The sequence below is a fragment of the Oncorhynchus keta genome, chromosome 28 (assembly GCF_023373465.1).
Source record: "Oncorhynchus keta strain PuntledgeMale-10-30-2019 chromosome 28, Oket_V2, whole genome shotgun sequence".
In the NCBI taxonomy this organism is placed as follows: domain Eukaryota; kingdom Metazoa; phylum Chordata; class Actinopteri; order Salmoniformes; family Salmonidae; genus Oncorhynchus; species Oncorhynchus keta.
The window spans coordinates 69911100-69930038 of record NC_068448.1 but is presented as its reverse complement, the minus strand read 5'-3'; the positions used below and the strand labels follow the sequence as shown (position 1 = coordinate 69930038).

At 43.8% G+C, this 18939-nt stretch overlaps 1 protein-coding gene across 1 annotated transcript in view; it reads right to left on the bottom strand.

Moving 5' to 3' along the window:
* kmt2ca (lysine (K)-specific methyltransferase 2Ca) overlaps positions 1-18939 on the bottom strand; it is a 297312-nt gene that overhangs the window by 30288 nt on the left and 248085 nt on the right. The window contains exons 25-32 of the mRNA XM_052484247.1: positions 10250-10369; positions 9984-10111; positions 6297-6561; positions 4407-4511; positions 3752-3799; positions 1939-2076; positions 940-972; positions 624-752 (exon numbers count right to left, since the gene is read on the bottom strand). Coding sequence (XP_052340207.1) covers positions 624-752; positions 940-972; positions 1939-2076; positions 3752-3799; positions 4407-4511; positions 6297-6561; positions 9984-10111; positions 10250-10369 — 966 coding nt within the window. The remainder of the gene's footprint in view (positions 1-623; positions 753-939; positions 973-1938; positions 2077-3751; positions 3800-4406; positions 4512-6296; positions 6562-9983; positions 10112-10249; positions 10370-18939) is intronic.

Below are 18939 nucleotides of genomic sequence, written 5' to 3'. Positions count from 1 at the left end.
GAGGGTCCGTCATGGTCTGGGGCAGTGTGTCACAGCATCAATGGACTGAGCTTGTTGACATTGCAGGCAATTTAAACACTGTATGTTACAGGGAAGACATTCTCCTCCCTCATGTGGTACCCTTCCTGCAGGCTCATTCTAGCATGACAATGCCACCAGCCATACTGCTCGTTCTGTGTGTGATTTCCTGCAAGACAGGAATGTCAGTGTTCTGCCATGGCCAGTGAAGAGCCCGGATCTCAATCCCATTGAGCACGTCTGGGACCTGTTGGATCGGAGGGTGAGGGCTAGGGCCATTCCCCCCAGAAATGTCCAGGAACTTACAGGTGCCTTGATGGAAGAGTGGGGTAACATCTCACAGCAAGAACTGGCAAATCTGGTGCAGTCCATGAGGAGGAGATGCACTGCAGTACTTAATGCAGCTGGTGGCCACACCAGATACTAACCCGCCCTTTTGTTCAGGGAAACATTATTCAATTTTTGCTAGTCACGTATTTACACGTTACATTTGCTGAAAATAAACACAAGTTGACAGTGAGTGGACGTTTCTTTTTTTGCTGTGTTCATTTAAATTCCCAGAAACCAAATGCAATTCTCCAAGAGGCTTGAGGTGGTGGTGGTACCTGGGTTTGGAATGGCCACGGCTCTAGGTACATTGGGCCCAGGGTGGGCGTGAGGCAGCTGTGGAGGCTGGCTGGTGCTGGGACTCAGGACCGCTGTGAAGAGGTCCTCCACGTCTTTACCCTCCAGCTCTGTAGAGGGTGACAGCAATGAAATAAATAGCATTCACGCACATACTTTAAACCATCATCAACAGGTGGTGATTGAATGTTTCACGGTTATCTTTGAATTCTATGGAACTAATCATCTCTGACATACAAATGAATGAACAACCTTTTGAAAACTCTAGGTTAGACTTATATAATCAAAACCACAAACCTGGGATTTTGTAGAGCTTACTGAGAATTGCACCTGAAAAAAAGAAAATAAACGCATATTACATTGCTGCAATGTTATACACTTTATCCTCTGTGCTAGTTTGATTGAACCAAGCAAGCCAGTTAACAAATCCTGGGGATCAAACATAGAATTTCATCAGATGGGTTGTAGCGCAATTGCAAGTCTGAGGAATGCACAACAACCTCAACTAAAACCGGCATGGATTTGGTTATGCGTCAATGTGTTAGGCCAGACATTGGTTTTGACAGAGCCAGGAAGCCGCTAAGCAGTTATAACACACAGGGAGCAAGTCAGGCGGGTAAATCTCTGCCAAGGGAATAAGGTTGACCTCCCTATTTGTCAACACTGATACTTTGCGGGAACTTCAGTTAAACTGAGCAAACATTATTTACTTAGTGTTCCATGATTTTGCAATGTGGGATGTGATTTGACCACCAAAACCTTCTATACACAGCAGTTGTTCCATGTGGTGGATACTATAAAGACCACAATCATCAACAGAGTCACGCAACTCTAAGAAGAAAGACATTTCTCATGATTGACTTTTAGGGCCAGTTTCCCAGACACAGATTAAGCCTAGTCCAGCTTTATAGACGTGTCTCGGAAACCGACCCTGAATCTATGTACTGATGTCGAGCTGCGAAACCATTTAGGCCAGAGAGTCACACACTAACATACGTCAAATAGATCAGTGAGACAAGAGGAAACAGACACTGAAGCCCTGGAGGACTGGATATGTAAACCTCTGCTCTTCACCAATGACACCGAGTGTGCACAGAGAGGAAGAGGCGAAGCCAGAGGTTTCACTCTCGACAAAATCTGTCCAAAATAATCCCAATACATTTCAATGGGTTATTTTCGACCTAAGCTTGTCGCCTGCCTTTGGGACAACTCCCATTGTTAGGGTGGAGACATGATAATATAATCATTATATACAGATCTCTGGAAGACAGACAGAATTCAACAAGGCCGCCTTACCATCTGCGACCATCTTGTCCAGTTCTGGGCTCAGGATGACGTCCAGAGGCTCCTCCTGTAGAGCCCTGGGCCCCCGGCCTGCCGAGCCCTGACAGGGCCCAGTGGGATCATCAGGTATGGGGTCCATGTCCAGACCAGCTAGCAGATGGCAGAAGAGGATGGTGAGGAGAGGGTGGTCACATACACACGCGGGCATACCCACCCATAGTCCACTTTTACGTAACAAAAATAAATCGACACTAGCCCCCTCACGAGCCATTTCAGAGAGGAGGAAGAAAAAGAGAGAAGAGAAGAGAGGAGAGAGTGAGAGAAGAGAGTGAGAGAAGAGAGTGAGAGAAGCGAGAGAGAGAAGAGGAGAGAGTGAGAGAAGCGAGAGAGGAGCGAGAGAGAGGAGAGTGAGGAGCGAGAGAGAGGAGAGTGAGAGGAGCGAGAGAGAGGAGAGTGAGAGGAGCGAGAGAGAGGAGAGTGAGAGGAGCGAGAGAGAGAGAGAGGAACGAGAGAGAAAACAGAGCTGATCCTTCATGTCATGGTGGTAAAATAAACTGAACATGATCTCATTATATATTATATACCCTTCAACGCTTGTTTTTTTTTCTTTGTCTTCCCGTAATTCAATCTTCTAAGTATAACGACTAACTCATTTGTGTTGCCTGCTCGACTGAGTGTGGAAAGAGGTGTGGGAGGGGCGCGGAGCAGCCGTCCCTTAAAAAATAGCCACACTGCCTCCATAATTAGTTCCCATACTGCCCACATTAGAGTAGACAAGGGCTTAATCAATGAAAAGAGTTCTGGGAGACTGCAATGATTAATCATCATAACCTCAGTCGTCAACATCGGAGGGGGGTCCGAGGTCAACGCACATTTTACTGTGGTGCACTCTCGACTAGTTTGCTTCTTTTTCATTTATTTTTGTTGGGAAAAGCTACTTCGCTTGTGACCTTGAATTAACTTGATATATGGGAAGAGACAAAGTACATGGAGACCGCAGCTACTGCATATGGTGCTGAAGGTAAGGAATGAAGGCTAAAGGTAAAACATTGTTTTATCTGTTTTGGGGCCTTCAGGCGTTCTCAAATAATCTGGAATACAAGGGTGAAAAACAAAGAAGAAATCACTATACAACACTGAAAAACAGGATAGATGAAATACATTGTGAAACAATGCCGACTCGAGACCACATAGAAAAAAGAAAATCTAATTTCCTAAGATGGCAAGGTTTTCTTTGCTACTCAGGTAAGTGCTCCATGGAACGTGGAGTCATTTATAGTTTTGCTTTGTTACATTCTATGACTAGAGGAAGATCAGACTTTGAAACCCATACTCAACAAACTCATTTGGGATGAGGATATTGAAAGCACTAAAACACATCAAATGAAAACAAAAGTTTATAGCCGTGTGTGTGGTCAGCTTTTTGCTAAACCTCAGGTATATAACCCAGGTTTTTCATGAAGAAACCAAAGGAAGTATATTAAAGTTATGATATTTGTATTAAACAACATTATTTAAAAGAGCAACTCATCACTTTCACCTCCAGCCCTTTTTTTCCACAGAATATCACTCAACAGTCCATAGATTGGTCAATAGACATGCAGATTGGTGAGTGGTTGTAAAATCACAGTAGTTAGTCAAAAAGACTGTACAGTGCTACAGAGTGAGAAAATGGGGAGCGCAGAGAAGGAAGGACATGAAAAAATGCAGAGAGCGTAGAACGTGTTAGAGGGGATGGGGTCCCAAAGCATCCCAAAAGTGGGAGAAGGGGAGGGGTGGCAGGTCTGCTCCTAAGAGGCCAGACGGGCCCGAGGACGTCTCTTACCAAACGGAGAGGAAGAGCAGTCGACTTGGAAAGGGCATAAATCAAGACCTACAGGAACCCAAAACCAGAGGATTATAAACTGAGGGGGAGAAAAGCAGGTGTGATAAAATGCTATGCTAACACTTTACTTGAAGCAGCCCACTGTGATGCTACACCACAATAGTAGTGGCATAAAACCAACCATCACGACACGAGTCCTAACACAGGCCTGGGTTCAAATAGTATCGGAACCCATAAAAATGCTTGAATGAGCTTGTCTGGTACAATGTAACCAACGTTTTGTTTTTAAACAAACACTCAACACATTTGAAAGAAAACAAATACAATTTGAACCCAGTTCTGGTTGTTATTAACCCTCGTCTATGAGGAGTGTTATGTCACTCCATTATGCAGGCATCAAGATGTGCATTTCAAGAAAACTGTTCAAAAGCAAACCAAAATCAATGGACACAGACAGGAAGTACTGCAAACCAAGAGTATTACTCGAAGTACAAAACTATACAAGTGAAGGAAAATGCAAAATGATGAGTAAAGATGCAACAGGTGCTTGTTTATGGAGTTGACCTTGCTAGCGACAAGGAGAGTGTGTGTGAGTGGGCAGAGAAGAAAGGAAGTGGAGGCAGACATTTTGGAGGAGGGCAGGGGAGGGGTCTACCTGAGTTGTGCCCCGACTTCACCAGATCATCCGACAGCATTCCCAGGAGATCTGCATCCGTGCTCAGGACTTCCGAAAGGTCCACTAAGGGATCCTCGGTATCGGCTGGAGATATAGACGATATACAGTTGAGGTCGGAAGTTTACATACACCTTAGACAAATACACTTAAACTTAGTTTTTCCACAATTCCTGACATTTAATCCTAGTAAAAAATCCCTGTCTTAGGTCAGTTAGGGACACACTTTATTTTAAGAATGTGAAATGTCAGAATAATAGTAGAGAGAATTATTTATGTCAGCTTTTATTTCTTTCATCACATTCCCAATGGGTCAGAAGTTTACATACACTCAATAAGTATTTGGTAGCAATGCCTTTAAATTGTTTAACTTGGGTCAAATGTTCCAGATAGCCTTCCACAAGCTTCCCACAATAAGTTTGGCCCATTCCTCCTGACAGAGCTGGTGTAACTGAGTCAGGTTTGTAGGCCTCCTTGCTCGCACACACTTTTTCAGTTCTGCCCACAAATTTTCTATAGGATTGAGGTCAGGGCTTTGTGATGGTCACTCCAATACCTTGACTTCGTTGTCCTCCATTTTGCCACAACTTTGGAAGTATGCTTGTGGTCATTGTCCATTTGGAAGACCCATTTGCGACCAAGCTTAACTTCCTGACTGATGTCTTGCGCTGTTGCTTCAATATATCCACATAAGTTTCCTCCCTAATGATGCCATCTATTTTGTGAAGTGCCCCAGTCCCTCCTGCACCAAAGCACCCCACAACATGATGCTGCCACCCCCGTGCGTCACGGTTGGGATGGTGTTTTTCCTCCAAACATAACGATGGTCATTATGGCCAAACAGTTCTATTTTTGATTCATCAGACCAGAGGACATCTCCCCAGAATTAGGATCTTTGTCCCCATGTGCAGTTGCAAACCGTAGTCTGGCTTTTTTGTCGATTTTGGAGCAGTGGCTTCTTTCTTGCTTAGCGGCCTTTCAGGTTATATCGCTATAGGACTCGTTTTACTATGGAAATAGATACTTCTGTACTAGTTTCTTCCATCATCTTCACAAGGACCTTTGCTGTTCTGGGATTGATTTGCACTTTCGCACCGAAGTACATTCATCTCTATGAGATAGAACGCGTCTCTTTCCTGAGCGGTATGACAGTAAACGTCTGACCCACTGGGAAAAACAAAAGCTGAAATAAATTATTCTCTCTACTATTATTCTGACATTTCACATTCTTAAAATAAATTGGTGATCCTAACTGACCTAAAACAGGGCATTTTTACTAAATGTCAGGAATTGTGAAAAACTGAGTTTAAATGTATTTGGCTAATGTGTATGTAAACGTCCGACTTCAACTGTATATATATGCGTATATGGTTTTCCGTAACATCTAAGAGAACTAACACTTTCCAAGGACCGTAGTCAAACTAAAAGCTGGTGAATGTCTCAAAACAAGCAAACCTTTCAAGTTATTACTGTGCTTCCCTCTGCCACAAATGACAAGAGGGGGAATATAGCAGAGTGGACGAGTGTCCCCCCCATGACACTAGAGACAAACAGGCTGTTATGAAAGTGAACGTGTCTATTGAAAACCACATAAGAAACCAAACTCTGCTGTTAATATCGCAGAAGGCAATCTGAAAAAACGTTAATCTAGAGCTTCTATTTTGCTAGTATCCAGTGTGTTCATGTCGCAACGTGTGTTCCTAGTAGGTAACTTGCAGCGCTGTTCATAGCGTGTTGGGGTAGAGTTGAAATGATTGTGGACGTGGAGAAGAGAACCAAAAACAAACAGACAGGTTGGAGAATGATGGGGGGTATGAGAGATAAAGAGAATGTTTTCATCTTTAATAAGGAGCAAGAGAGATGTGAACATACGCAGTCCTGCTTTGCTGGAGATGGGTGTGGTGGTGGAGGTAGCACTGAGCAGCGGGTCCGACAAGGGGTCCAGGAAGCTGGCGCTGGGGGGTTTGGTCTCTGCATGGGCCCCTGGGCTCTCCTCACAGAGCCCCGTGGTCACCAGGCCTGCCTGACCGCTCTGCTTGCACTTGTCCAGCAGCTCCTCACAGAGCCCCATGGTCAGCAGGCCTGCCTGCCTGCTCTGCTTGCTCTTGTCCAGCAGCCCCTTCCCGAAGAAGGCCTCCTGGTAATATACCACACGGTCAATGAAATACAGAAAACAGAGAGAACACATACAGAAACAAAACATAATTATCTTTCAAGAACAAAAACAAGAAACAATTGTCTCCGTGTCAGAAGGTGGGATCCAGTTATGAATTCTAGCTAGCCAGGCTACTTGTCTTCAAGGGGGCAGTAGTAAGCTAGCCAGGCTACTTGTCTTCAAGGGGGCAGTAGTTAGCTAGCCAGGCTACTTGTCTTCTCAAGGGGGCAGTAAGAAGTAAGCTAGCCAGGCTACTTGTGTATGCAGCTGACACAGCGCAAGCCACATTTGAGAAGCAAGCGAGAGGACAGAAAATCTCGACAGCATGGCTTCTTCTAAAGAAAACACCATACCTCCACGCCCACATCTTGTTGAAAAATTAGGGAACGGGTTATGTGTTGTGATGCTAGCCACAATAATGATTAGGCACAATAGTGGAATTTGCGGTTTGCCTTCAAAATTAAAGTATGTCATTGACAGTGATGCAAATTAATACAAATACTGGAATTATACCATCATTTTATTTTGAAGGCTGACCGCAAAGTCCACTATTGTCCCTAATCCTTATTGTGGCTAGCTTCACATAGATGGGTCCGACCACCATTACTCAAAAAAGAACTGTCTTATAAATTAGGGTTATTTTAGATGACACCTAGCTATATAGTTAGCTAGCTAACTGTAGCTACTGAAACAGATTATGTAGTGTTATTTGGTAATGGGGACATACGTAAACGCCAACAAATTAACTTTTTGGTCAGTGTTGTGTGTGTGTGTAACCTTTATTTAACTAGGCTAGTCAGTTAAGAACAAGTATTTATTTACAATGACAGCCTAGATGACGCTGGGCCAATTGTGCGCCGCCCTATGGGACTCCCAATCACAGCCGGATGGAATACAGCCTGGATTCGAACCAGGGACTGTAGTGACGCCTCTTGCACTGAGATGCAGTGCCTTAGACCGCTGCGTCCATGTGTGTGTGTTAACTATTAAACTGTACTAGAATGCTTAAAATGCAGCTAAAATTCAAAATATTGGTTATCAGTATCTGTTTTTTTTTTGTCAAGTAAAATATCAGATATCGGCATCGGCCAAAAATGTCATATGGGTGCATCACTAATAATAATAATACATGGGAGACCTACAGCACTTTTCAGGGACCCGAAGTCGCTTTACAATTGTACAAACTATAAGAAAAACAAAACATCAGAGTAAACAAAAACATGAATAAAGAGAGGGGTGGGCTCAAAGAAGGGAAATACTGATGTATCAGGGGACGGGGAGGGATTTGGATATGAACCCGGATTAGGGTAAGGGGTGGAATTGGTTGGAGCTAAGATTGAGAGAGGAGGGTCTTAGAAGTCTATTTCTTTGCTTTTGTGTGTGTGTGGGGGGGGCTTGTCAAAGAGTTGGGGCTTTAGGAGGGACTAAAAGATTGTGATGACTCCGTTACGGATGGCCGGAGAGAGGGAGTCCCAGAGCCGAGGAGCAACCCTGGAGAAGGCCCTGTCACAGAAGCTCTGAAGCTTGGACCTGGGGATGACAAGGTGGCCTACTGTGTTGGAACGGAGTGTGCGTGCGGGGTGGTAGGGGAGAAGGTCTGAGAGTTAAGGGGGGCCAAGGTGGTGAAGGGCTGTGTACACCCTGTATAACTGCAGCGGAGTCTGAGTTGTGGCCATTGAGGGAGACGTAGTGGGTCTGGTTTGTGAGGTAGTGTTAGTGTTTTGTGTTTTGTCAAATCTAGCAGCCGTAGGAATCCATGTGTCTTGGATAGGATATGATCCTGCACTCACTATAAACCAATAGAACTCAAATGCCCTAATAAACCCACACTCACCCAGAGACAAGGGTACATACAACCACACTGAGAGCCTGAACACAGCGACACATCGTCACCTGCAAGGCTGGTTGGGTTGCTATGTGTTTAAGTAAGTCAACTGCACTTCGAATACATTTAACTGCTCAAAAACTATCGTTGTGAATGCTCCCCGCTGTGGTAAAACATTAAAAGCCTAATGCGCCGGGTATTTAAATAATTGATTAAAGTCATTTCTCTGGTGAAGACCTTTAGGTTTCATTTTTGAAGCGCAGCATACAAGAAAGCCTATAGTGACAGCTGGTGCTCTTAACACATGGTTGCCCCCACGAATGCTGAGCATACTGGGTCAATTAAAGGCGTGGCACAGAGAGGGCAACATCTCTCCGAGACGCCATTTAAATGCCGAGGATTTGTTGGTAAATCATGAAGGTAATACATCTTAGAAGGGGGCAGCATACTACTTGTATGGTGGGGAAATAGTTGCTACTACTAAGTGCTTGGCAGGTGTCCTATAGAATATTAACAATTCTAATGTGTTACAGAACACGATTAAAGGTCCAGTGCAGTCAAAAACATGATTTTCCTGTGTTTAATATACACTGAACACCTTCCTAATATTGAGCTGCACCCCCTTTTGTCCTCAGAACAGCCTAAAGCGTTCCACAGGGATGCTGGCCCATGTTGACTCCAATGCGTCCCACAGTTTTGTCAAGTTGGCTGGATGTCCTTTGGATGGTGAACCATTCTTGATACACTCGGGCAACTGTTGAGCGTGACATATCCAGCAGTGTTGCAGTTCTTGACACTCAAGTAGTGTACTTGGCACCTACTACCATACCCTGTTCAAAGGTACTTCTGTCTTGCCTATTCACCATCGGAATGGCACACATACACAATCCTTGTCTGAATTGTGTCAAAGTTTAAAAATACTTATATAACCTGTCTCCTCCCCTTCATCTATACTGATTGAAGTGGATTTAACAGCTGACATGAATAAGGGATCATAGCTTTCACCTGGTCTATGTCATGGAAAGAGCAGGTGTTCCTAATGTTTTGTACACAGTATGAGGTTGGAATAAAACTGTCCATTTGTGAAAATTATGCTAATGCCCTTTTAGTGTAAGAGCTATTTGAAAAGGCTGCATGAAATGTCAGCCTGTTTTAGTGGGATGGAGTTTTGGCCTGCCTGGTGACATCACCAGGTGGTAAATGAGTTAATAGAGCAAAAAGAAAGACCTCTCTGCCAATAACAGCTAGTTTTCAGTTTCCCCTCCCCACTCAGACCACTCCCAGACAGTCCTAGCAAAATGGTAGCTTGAGAAGTTGTTTCTTTATCATTTTAATTGAAAACAATCACAGTAAGGTACCTAATTGTTATCCAGAAATGATTTGATATGGAGGCTGCATTGGACCGACATCATGTAGCCACACTAGCACCTTTGTGCTGATTAGATGACTTAATGCATACTTCACCGGTGACCTTTTCTTATAAATAGCTTTATAAGACAGTGTATGCATGATAACATATTTAAAGTGAACATTGTAGATCAAAACTGATATCATTAGTGTACATGAGACTGAAAGTCACCTGCAGGTATGAAGGGAACTCCTCTTCCAGTTTGGTTTTCTTTTTGCGGTATCTTTTCTTGACTTTCTCCTGACATTCAGGCACCGGTGGGGTCTCCTTCCCTGGAGTACTCTCTGTCTCGTTCCACCCTGCAACACACCGACAGGAGGTCACAACCTCAAAGTAACATTCTGGGAACCCGCTTTTTACTGGGTTAAGTGATTGATTCTGCGTAGAGTGCCAGATGGGTGGGATTAGCACTTTTGGGACGATTCCATTGTCCTTACCCTCCTCTTTGCACATTGGGTTCTCAGGTAACGACCACGTCGAGTCTTTCCCGGATAGGGATCGTTTGGCTATGCCTTGTCCCGTCCTGCTTCTCTGGCGGACCATAAACCCTCCAATACCTGGCCGGGAGACACAGGGGAGGGAGGAGAGATAGTAGAATAAAATACTTGATTAATGTTGCCGGGGCTCTAATTTTGTCAAACATGAGAGGAGGGTCTGACAGTCCAATCCTTGACATTAATCTTCATTACTCAGTGACCTATGCACACAGAGCCTGAGGGTTGTGTGTGTGTGTGGGGGGGGGGGATGTTTGGGGCAGAGAGAAACTATCATTGTGTGTTGAACAGAGGGAAAGAGCATGAGTGAGTGTGTGACAGAGAGAACAAATGAAAGAGTGAGTGTGTGTGGAACTCATCTCCTAGCCACTATATGAGAGAGAGGGAACGAGAGGGAGAGAACAAGAGAGAGAGAACAAGAGTTTTTTTCTGGATAAAATTGGGGCCTCTGTTTTAAAGCGAATTTCCTCATGTGCTCATGTGATAGAGATAACATTTAGCAGTTTCAAAGCAAAATGCCTGCAATTCTACACATTTTGCCATGAGGCTGAGATTTTTCTTCTTCCAATTTTAAAGCAGATTTCTTGCAAACCTACACCTTTTGCCATAGCTTATGCTATCTGATTGACTCATAAAATCATTGGGGGTCCCATGCCATAAAAATACTCCTGAATGCATAATTTTTGTAATTTTAGAATCTGTTATTTACATATATAGGTCCATTATCTTTTCTATGTACCTTATATCTGGATTAAGTGATTCATGTTTTTTTATTTGACTGTTTGGACATAGGCAGCTCGAAAAACACACTTAGGTGGCCCACCCAATACTGGAGAGGTAGAAAAAGGGAGAATTTCAGGTGAGCCTATTTCTGGACAGCTTGGGTATTGAGAGAAAAGCCCCTTTGGTCTGAAAGCAGACAGACAGAGCTTTCCAGCCTTCCTTAAGCTGCCTCAGAGCAAGAGGGGAGACTTCAGATGATTTATGTGTTTGGACATGAGAGGAAACAGCCGTTTGAGATCAGAATACCCAGGGTACCAACTCTCTAAAAGAGATCCTACTCTGAGAGCATTCCATGGCAGGGCTTTTTCTGCCATTGAAAACGTTGGGCGTTATCGTTTTTACTGCCCGCCTAAATAAAAAAAATAAAAAAAGTTATTTATATGTAGAGTACCAGTCAAAAGATTGGACACACCTACTCATTCAAGAGTTTATATTTTAACTATTTTATGCATTGTAAAATAATAGTGAAGACATCAAAACAGCTTGGCTACCACAGCATTCTGCAGCGATAAGCCATCCCATCTGGTTTGCACTTAGTGGGACTAGCATTTGTTTTTCAACAGGACAATGACCCAACACACCTCCAGGATGTGTAAGGGCTATTTGAACAAGATGGAGAGTGATGGAGTGCTGCATCAGATGACCTGGCCTCCACAATCACCCGACCTCAACCCAATTGAGATGGTTTGGGATGAGTTGGAATGCAGAGCGAAGGGAACGCATTCAACAAGTGTGAACTCCTTCAAGACTGTTGAAAAAGCATTCCAGGTGAAGCTGGTTGAGAGAATGCCAAGAGTGTGCAAAGCTGTCATCAAGGCAAAGGGTGGCTACTTTGGTTACTACGTGATTGCGTATGTGTTATTTCATAGTTTATGTCTTCACTACTTTATGTCTCTAGACCGTGAAGATGGGGGGGCCTCTAAAATGTTCTCTCAAAATAAGCCGTGTCGACAGGCTGACTGCACCCATTACCACGCCCACCACCTAAGCCCCTTTTGATCCAGGAAAAAACCCTGAATGGAGAAACAACTGTACCTAAATTAAGGAACACAAAGATATGGGATTCTATTACCACTAGTTAAAAATAGCCAAATTACAAAACATAGTCGTTCCTCCTTTAAAAGTTGCGAGCTTACACCACGGGACTTAGAGGTACCCACAGCGTCACGGCTTTATTGCTCCAGACCACCGCAAGGTGTCATTTTAAGATCATTACAACCATTAATAATTTTGCAATGAGGTCATGGAACAATCATACTGTCACGTAGAGTAGGCCAGAAGGCTAAACTGGAAAACATAACCTCTGTCACGTAGAGTAGGCCAGAAGGCTAAACTGGAAAACATAACCTCTGTCACGTAGAGTAGGCCAGAAGGCTAAACTGGAAAACATAACCTCTGTCACGTAGAGTAGGCCAGAAGGCTAAACTGGAAAACATAACCTCTGTCACGTAGAGTAGGCCAGAAGGCTAAACTGGAAAACATAACCTCTGTCACGTAGAGTAGGCCAGAAGGCTAAACTGGAAAACATAACCTCTATCACGTAGAGTAGGCCAGAAGGCTAAACTGGAAAACATAACCTCTGTCACGTAGAGTAGGCCAGAAGGCTAAACTGGAAAACATAACCTCAAAATAAAAAGATGGCGGAGCCACAAAAGATATTCTGTGCTTCAGGGTGTTTATTTACATAGTGATTCCCTGAACAAAAACAGTATTGCCATCAAACGTATACCTTATGGGACAGCTAAAAACAATGCTACCCCATCCACAGCTCAATCCAAAATGCCTCTCCATGAACTGAAAGAGAGGCTCCTTTGTAGGGGTAACCCCTCACCTCGGAACAATTAACACTAATTAAGCAATTACCTATTCAAAACTACATTTTCCATTCAACTAAACATACCAAAGTATATACATTGCAACATGTTTTTTTATGTAGAGACCCATCCACTTGGCAAGATGTGGCTGGGAGTTACTGCATTTCTTTCACATCGTCATTTTAGACAAGTTTACCTTGGTAAGCGACATCTAATATTCATTCAATATTTTTTACCCGAACACTTTCTGTTCACCTGGAATTTTGTTGTTTTTGTAGGCTACTACTTTTACCACTTTTAGTCTTCATCTTTACTACACTACTCACTGTTTAGCACATGACCTCACATGTGACTCTAAAAAGAGATGGGTGGGGCTGGCTCAAGAGGGTGTGAACAATGCTGAATGGCTGTAGACAATGGAGAGCTCTCCAGTAGGTACCAAAACATTCAAAGGCCAACTCAAAAGTGAGTTGACAAGTTTATCCACTTTCAAAGCAGAATTACTTTCCCATTGTTCCTCAACTGTAGTGTATGATGTATCATTTTCTAGCTCTTAATCCAGTGTAAAAAACAAAAACATTTCAAATTTTGCTACATAAGACCGATTTGAGCCCGTCGGTCACATATGAGTGATTGTAAAGGGACAATTGAGGAAATGTATTGCGATATGGATTTTTGTCCATATCACACAACTCTACTGGTATGTTATTTGTGAGAATGTCTGCAGCCAATTGCCTTTCTCTCTGTTCACCAGAGCAGGGTAGAATAAAGTGATGGTTCATAACAAGTGACCTGGCATACAGGAGACACGCCGTCGTCTCCACCCCTCTCTACCCCATCCATCTCTCCTCCCGCCCCCTCCGCCCCTCCGCCCTGCCTCCCTGTCAGACCCAGCTACTTGACATGGGCGAGTGTGTGTGGCTCTCTCTGCCATAGACATGCACACATCTTACACACTTAGGAATGAACACATGCACAGACAAACACTTATACCGGCATTCACATCTAAGGGAAATGTGCAGACACACAAGTCTTTAATGTTTGGTTAATCAAACGCTCAAGCGCAGGACATTTTGAAGGCACTTCCTTCTAGGGCCGTTTTAGTCTTGGATATTGTGTTTGCCTGTGTACTGTAGTGGAGGCTGCTGAGGGGAGGATGGCTAATAATAATGGCTGGAACGGAGCAAATGGAATGGCATCAAACCATGTCTGATATCATTCCACTAATTCTGCTCCAGTCATTACCACGAGCCAGTCCTTCCCTATTAAGTTGCCACCAACCTCCTGTGGTGTAATGCTAAATAGCTAATCAAATGGCTACTTGGACTACCTGCATTGACCATTTTTTGCACCAACTCTAGCACCAACTTTAGCTGGAATGTACCCACACACTACAAACATAGTGCCTTAAGAAAGTATTCATACCCCTTGACTCACTCCACATGTTGTTGTGTTACAGCCTGAATTCAAAATTGATACACACAATAGCCCATAACGACAAAGTGAAAACATATTTTTAGAAATCTTCGCAATTTCAGTGAAAATGAAATACAGAAATATCCACACCCCACATGTTAGAATGAACTTTGGCAGCGATTAAAGATGTGAATCTTTCTGGATAAGTCTCTAAGAGGTTTGCACAACATGATTGTACAATATTTGCCCATTATTAGTCAAATTGGTTGTTGATCATTGCTAGACAACCATTTTCAAGTCTTGCCATAGATTTAAGCAGATTTAAGAGTAAACAAACTCGGCCACTCAGGAACAGTCACCGTCTTCTAGGCAAGCAACTCCAGCGTAGATTTGGCCTTGTGATTTAGGTTATTGTCCTGCTGAATTCTTCTTCCAGTGTCTGGTAAGAAAGCATTTTCCTCTAGAATTTTGACTGTGCTTGTTTCTTTTTTATCCTGAAAAACTCCCTAGTCCTTAACGATTACAAGCCTACCCATAACATGATGCAGTCACCACTATGCTTGAAAATATGGAGTGTTACTCAGTAATGTTATCTTTTAGATTTACCCAAAACATAACAATTGGTATTCAGGATAAAAAGTTAATTGCTTCAACACATTTTTTTGCGTGAAATTATTGCTTTAGTGCCTTGTTGCAAACAGGATGCATGTTTTGGAATATTTTTATTCTGTACAGGTTTCCTTCTTTTCACTTGTCAATTCGGTTAGTATTGTGGAGTAACTACAATGTTGTTGATCCATCCACAGTTTTCTCCGATCACACCCATTAAACTCTAACTGGTTTAAAGTCACCATTGAGCTCATGGTGAAATCCCTGAGCAGTTTCCTTCCTCTCCGGCAACTAATTTCAGAAAGATGCCTGTATCTATGTAGTGACTGGATGTATTGATATACCATCCAAAGTATGCTCAAAGGGATTTTCATTTTTTTTTACCCTTCTACCAATAGGTGTCCTTGTGGTTGAATCTGTGTTAGAAATTCACTAACCCGACTCAGGGACCTTACAGAGAATTGCATGTGTGTGGTACAGAGATGGGGTAGTCATTCAAAAATCATGTTAAACACTATTATTGCACACAGAGTCTATGTGACTTGTTAGGCATCATTTTACTCCTAAACTTACTAAGACTTTATCATTTTTATTCATTTGTAAAAAAATAAAAAAATAAAAGTAAAACATAATTCTACTAATGACATGACGGTGTACTGTGTGTAGGCCTGTGACAAAATATCTCAATATAATCCATTTTAAATTCAGGCTGTAACAAAATGTGGAAAAAGTCAAGGGGTGTGTGAACTTTCTGAAGGCACCTATCTACAGTATATAGCCATGTTACTGCCTGGTACACCCGGATTATAGCCATGTTACTGCCTGGTACTCCCGGTATATAGCCATGTTACTGCCTGGTACTCCCGGTATATAGCCATGTTACTGCCTGGTACTCCCGGTATATAGCCATGTTACTGCCTGGTACTCCCGGTATATAGCCATGTTACTGCCTGGTACTCCCGGTATATAGCCATGTTACTGCCTGGTACTCCCGGTATATAGCCATGTTACTGCCTGGTACTCCCGGTATATAGCCATGTCACTCCCTGGTACTCCCGGTATATAGCCATGTCACTGCCTGGTACTCCCGGTATATAGCCATGTTACTGCCTGGTACTCCCGGTATATAGCCATGTTACTGCCTGGTACTCCCAGTATATAGCCATGTTACTGCCTGGTACTCCCGGTATATATAGCCATGTTACTGCCTGGTACTCCCGGTATATATACCCATGTTACTGCCTGGTACTCCCGGTATATATAGCCATGTTACTGCCTGGTACTCCCGGTATATAGCCATGTTACTGCCTGGTACTCCCGGTATATAGCCATGTCACTGCCTGGTACTCCCGGTATATAGCCATGTTACTGCCTGGTACTCCCAGTATATAGCCATGTTACTGCCTGGTACTCCCGGTATATAGCCATGTTACTGCCTGGTACTCCCAGTATATAGCCATGTTACTGCCTGGTACTCCCGGTATATAGCCATGTTACTGCCTGGTACTCCCAGTATATAGCCATGTTACTGCCTGGTACTCCCGGTATATAGCCATGTTACTGCCTGGTACTCCCAGTATATAGCCATGTTACTGCCTGGTACTCCCGGTATATAGCCATGTCACTGCCTGGTACTCCCGGTATATAGCCATGTTACTGCCTGGTACTCCCAGTATATAGCCATGTCACTGCCTGGTACTCCCAGTATATAGCCATGTTACTGCCTGGTACTCCCGGTATATAGCCATGTTACTGCCTGGTACTCCCAGTATATAGCCATGTCACTGCCTGGTACTCCCGGTATATAGCCATGTTACTGCCTGGTACTCCCAGTATATAGCCATGTTACTGCCTGGTACTCCCGGTATATAGCCATGTTACTGCCTGGTACTCCCGGTATATAGCCATGTCACTGCCTGGTACTCCCGGTATATAGCCATGTTACTGCCTGGTACTCCCGGTATATAGCCATGTTACTGCCTGGTACTCCCAGTATATAGCCATGTTACTGCCTGGTACTCCCGGTATATATAGCCATGTTACTGCCTGGTACTCCCGGTATATATACCCATGTTACTGCCTGGTACTCCCGGTATATATAGCCATGTTACTGCCTGGTACTCCCGGTATATAGCCATGTCACTCCCTGGTACTCCCGGTATATAGCCATGTTACTGCCTGGTACTCCCGGTATATATAGCCATGTTACTGCCTGGTACTCCCGGTATATATAGCCATGTTACTGCCTGGTACTCCCGGTATATAGCCATGTTACTGCCTGGTACTCCCGGTATATAGCCATGTTACTGCCTGGTACTCCCGGTATATAGCCATATTACTGCCTGGTACTCCCGGTATATAGCCATGTTACTGCCTGGTACTCCCGGTATATAGCCATGTTACTGCCTGGTACTCCCGGTATATAGCCATGTTACTGCCTGGTACTCCCGGTATATAGCCATGTTACTGCCTGGTACTCCCGGTATATAGCCATGTTACTGCCTGGTACTCCCGGTATATAGCCATGTTACTGCCTGGTACTCCCGGTATATAGCCATGTTACTGCCTGGTACTCCCGGTATATAGCCATGTTACTGCCTGGTACTCCCGGTATATAGCCATGTTACTGCCTGGTACTCCCGGTATATAGCCATGTTACTGCCTGGTACTCCCGGTATATAGCCATGTTACTGCCTGGTACTCCCGGTATATAGCCATGTTACTGCCTGGTACTCCCGGTATATAGCCATGTTACTGCCTGGTACTCCCGGTATATAGCCATGTTACTTTTACTCGTTCTTGTTATTCACTGTGTATTTATTCCTCATGTCAATATTTCGATTTGCATTTTAGTTTATCTGATCTTGAACTCTGTTGGACCATCAGTAGTCATTTCACTGTTTGTCTACACCTGTTGTTAAACAAGCATGTGAGGAATAAAATGTGATTCGTACTGTGTGCCTGTGTACTGTGGTGTGTATGTGCATGCAATGCCCAACACATTGTGACAACTTCAACCAGAGAGAACAATATCACAGTAGCCGTGGCTGGAAATGGACAAGAACAGTGTTCCGCCAAGCGAGCAGAATTGGGTCCGGTGTACTTTATTACTGCGACAAATTCTTTAAGTCCACACAAGATAACAAGCATAGCGTGCAGTTCACTAAAAGATAAGGAAGCAATGTCTAGCGGGAAGAAAATCCACTAGCCAAGGATGTGGCCTACTGCTGTGAAACACTTCAGAGGAACTATTTTTTTTTTTTAAAGATAGGCAAATTAAAAAGTGCTATATAAAAATACAATTTCCGGGTGTTTTTTTAAAAGGAGATTATTCCTTTGAGTATATGAGTCAATGTTATTTTCCCGGAGCCCTCTTTCCAGAGCTTTAAAGGCCCACTCCGTAATAAAAAAAGACAAATAAAAAAAGCTGAAGGACGGCTGTAAATATCACACAGTGAGCCTTTAGAAAACAGTGCACTGTCCAGCGGAGCTGTCCTCTCAGATAAGTCTTCTCCCTCGCTCGACCACAATCCTGCATCCCTCGCTCTCTCTTCCAGCTGCCATCCACCACTCTCCTTCCCGCTCGACCTGTCCATTCATCCCTATCAACATCCTCTTTCCATCTCTCATAAGTCGGCTCCCCCATTCCTTCTCTCTCCCTTCATACCTGCATCTCTCTCTCCATCCATCCATCTACCCCCCCCTCCTACCACAATCATCCACCACTCTCCTTCCCGCTCTCTCCCCTGCTTCATTCAGCCCTATCACAATCCTCTTTCCATCTCCCTTAAATCTGCTCCACATCCTTTTTCTCCATCCCTCTCCCCCCTCTCGCTCTCCATCCCTCCCCCCCTCTCTCTCCATCCCTCTACCTACCTACCACCATCATCCACCACTCTTTCCCTGTCCATTAATCCCTATCAACATCCCCTCTCCCCTCTTCTCCTATGATGCTACACATAAGATGTTCCTAAGAGCTGCTATGAAATCAGCTTAATCTGAGCCTTAACC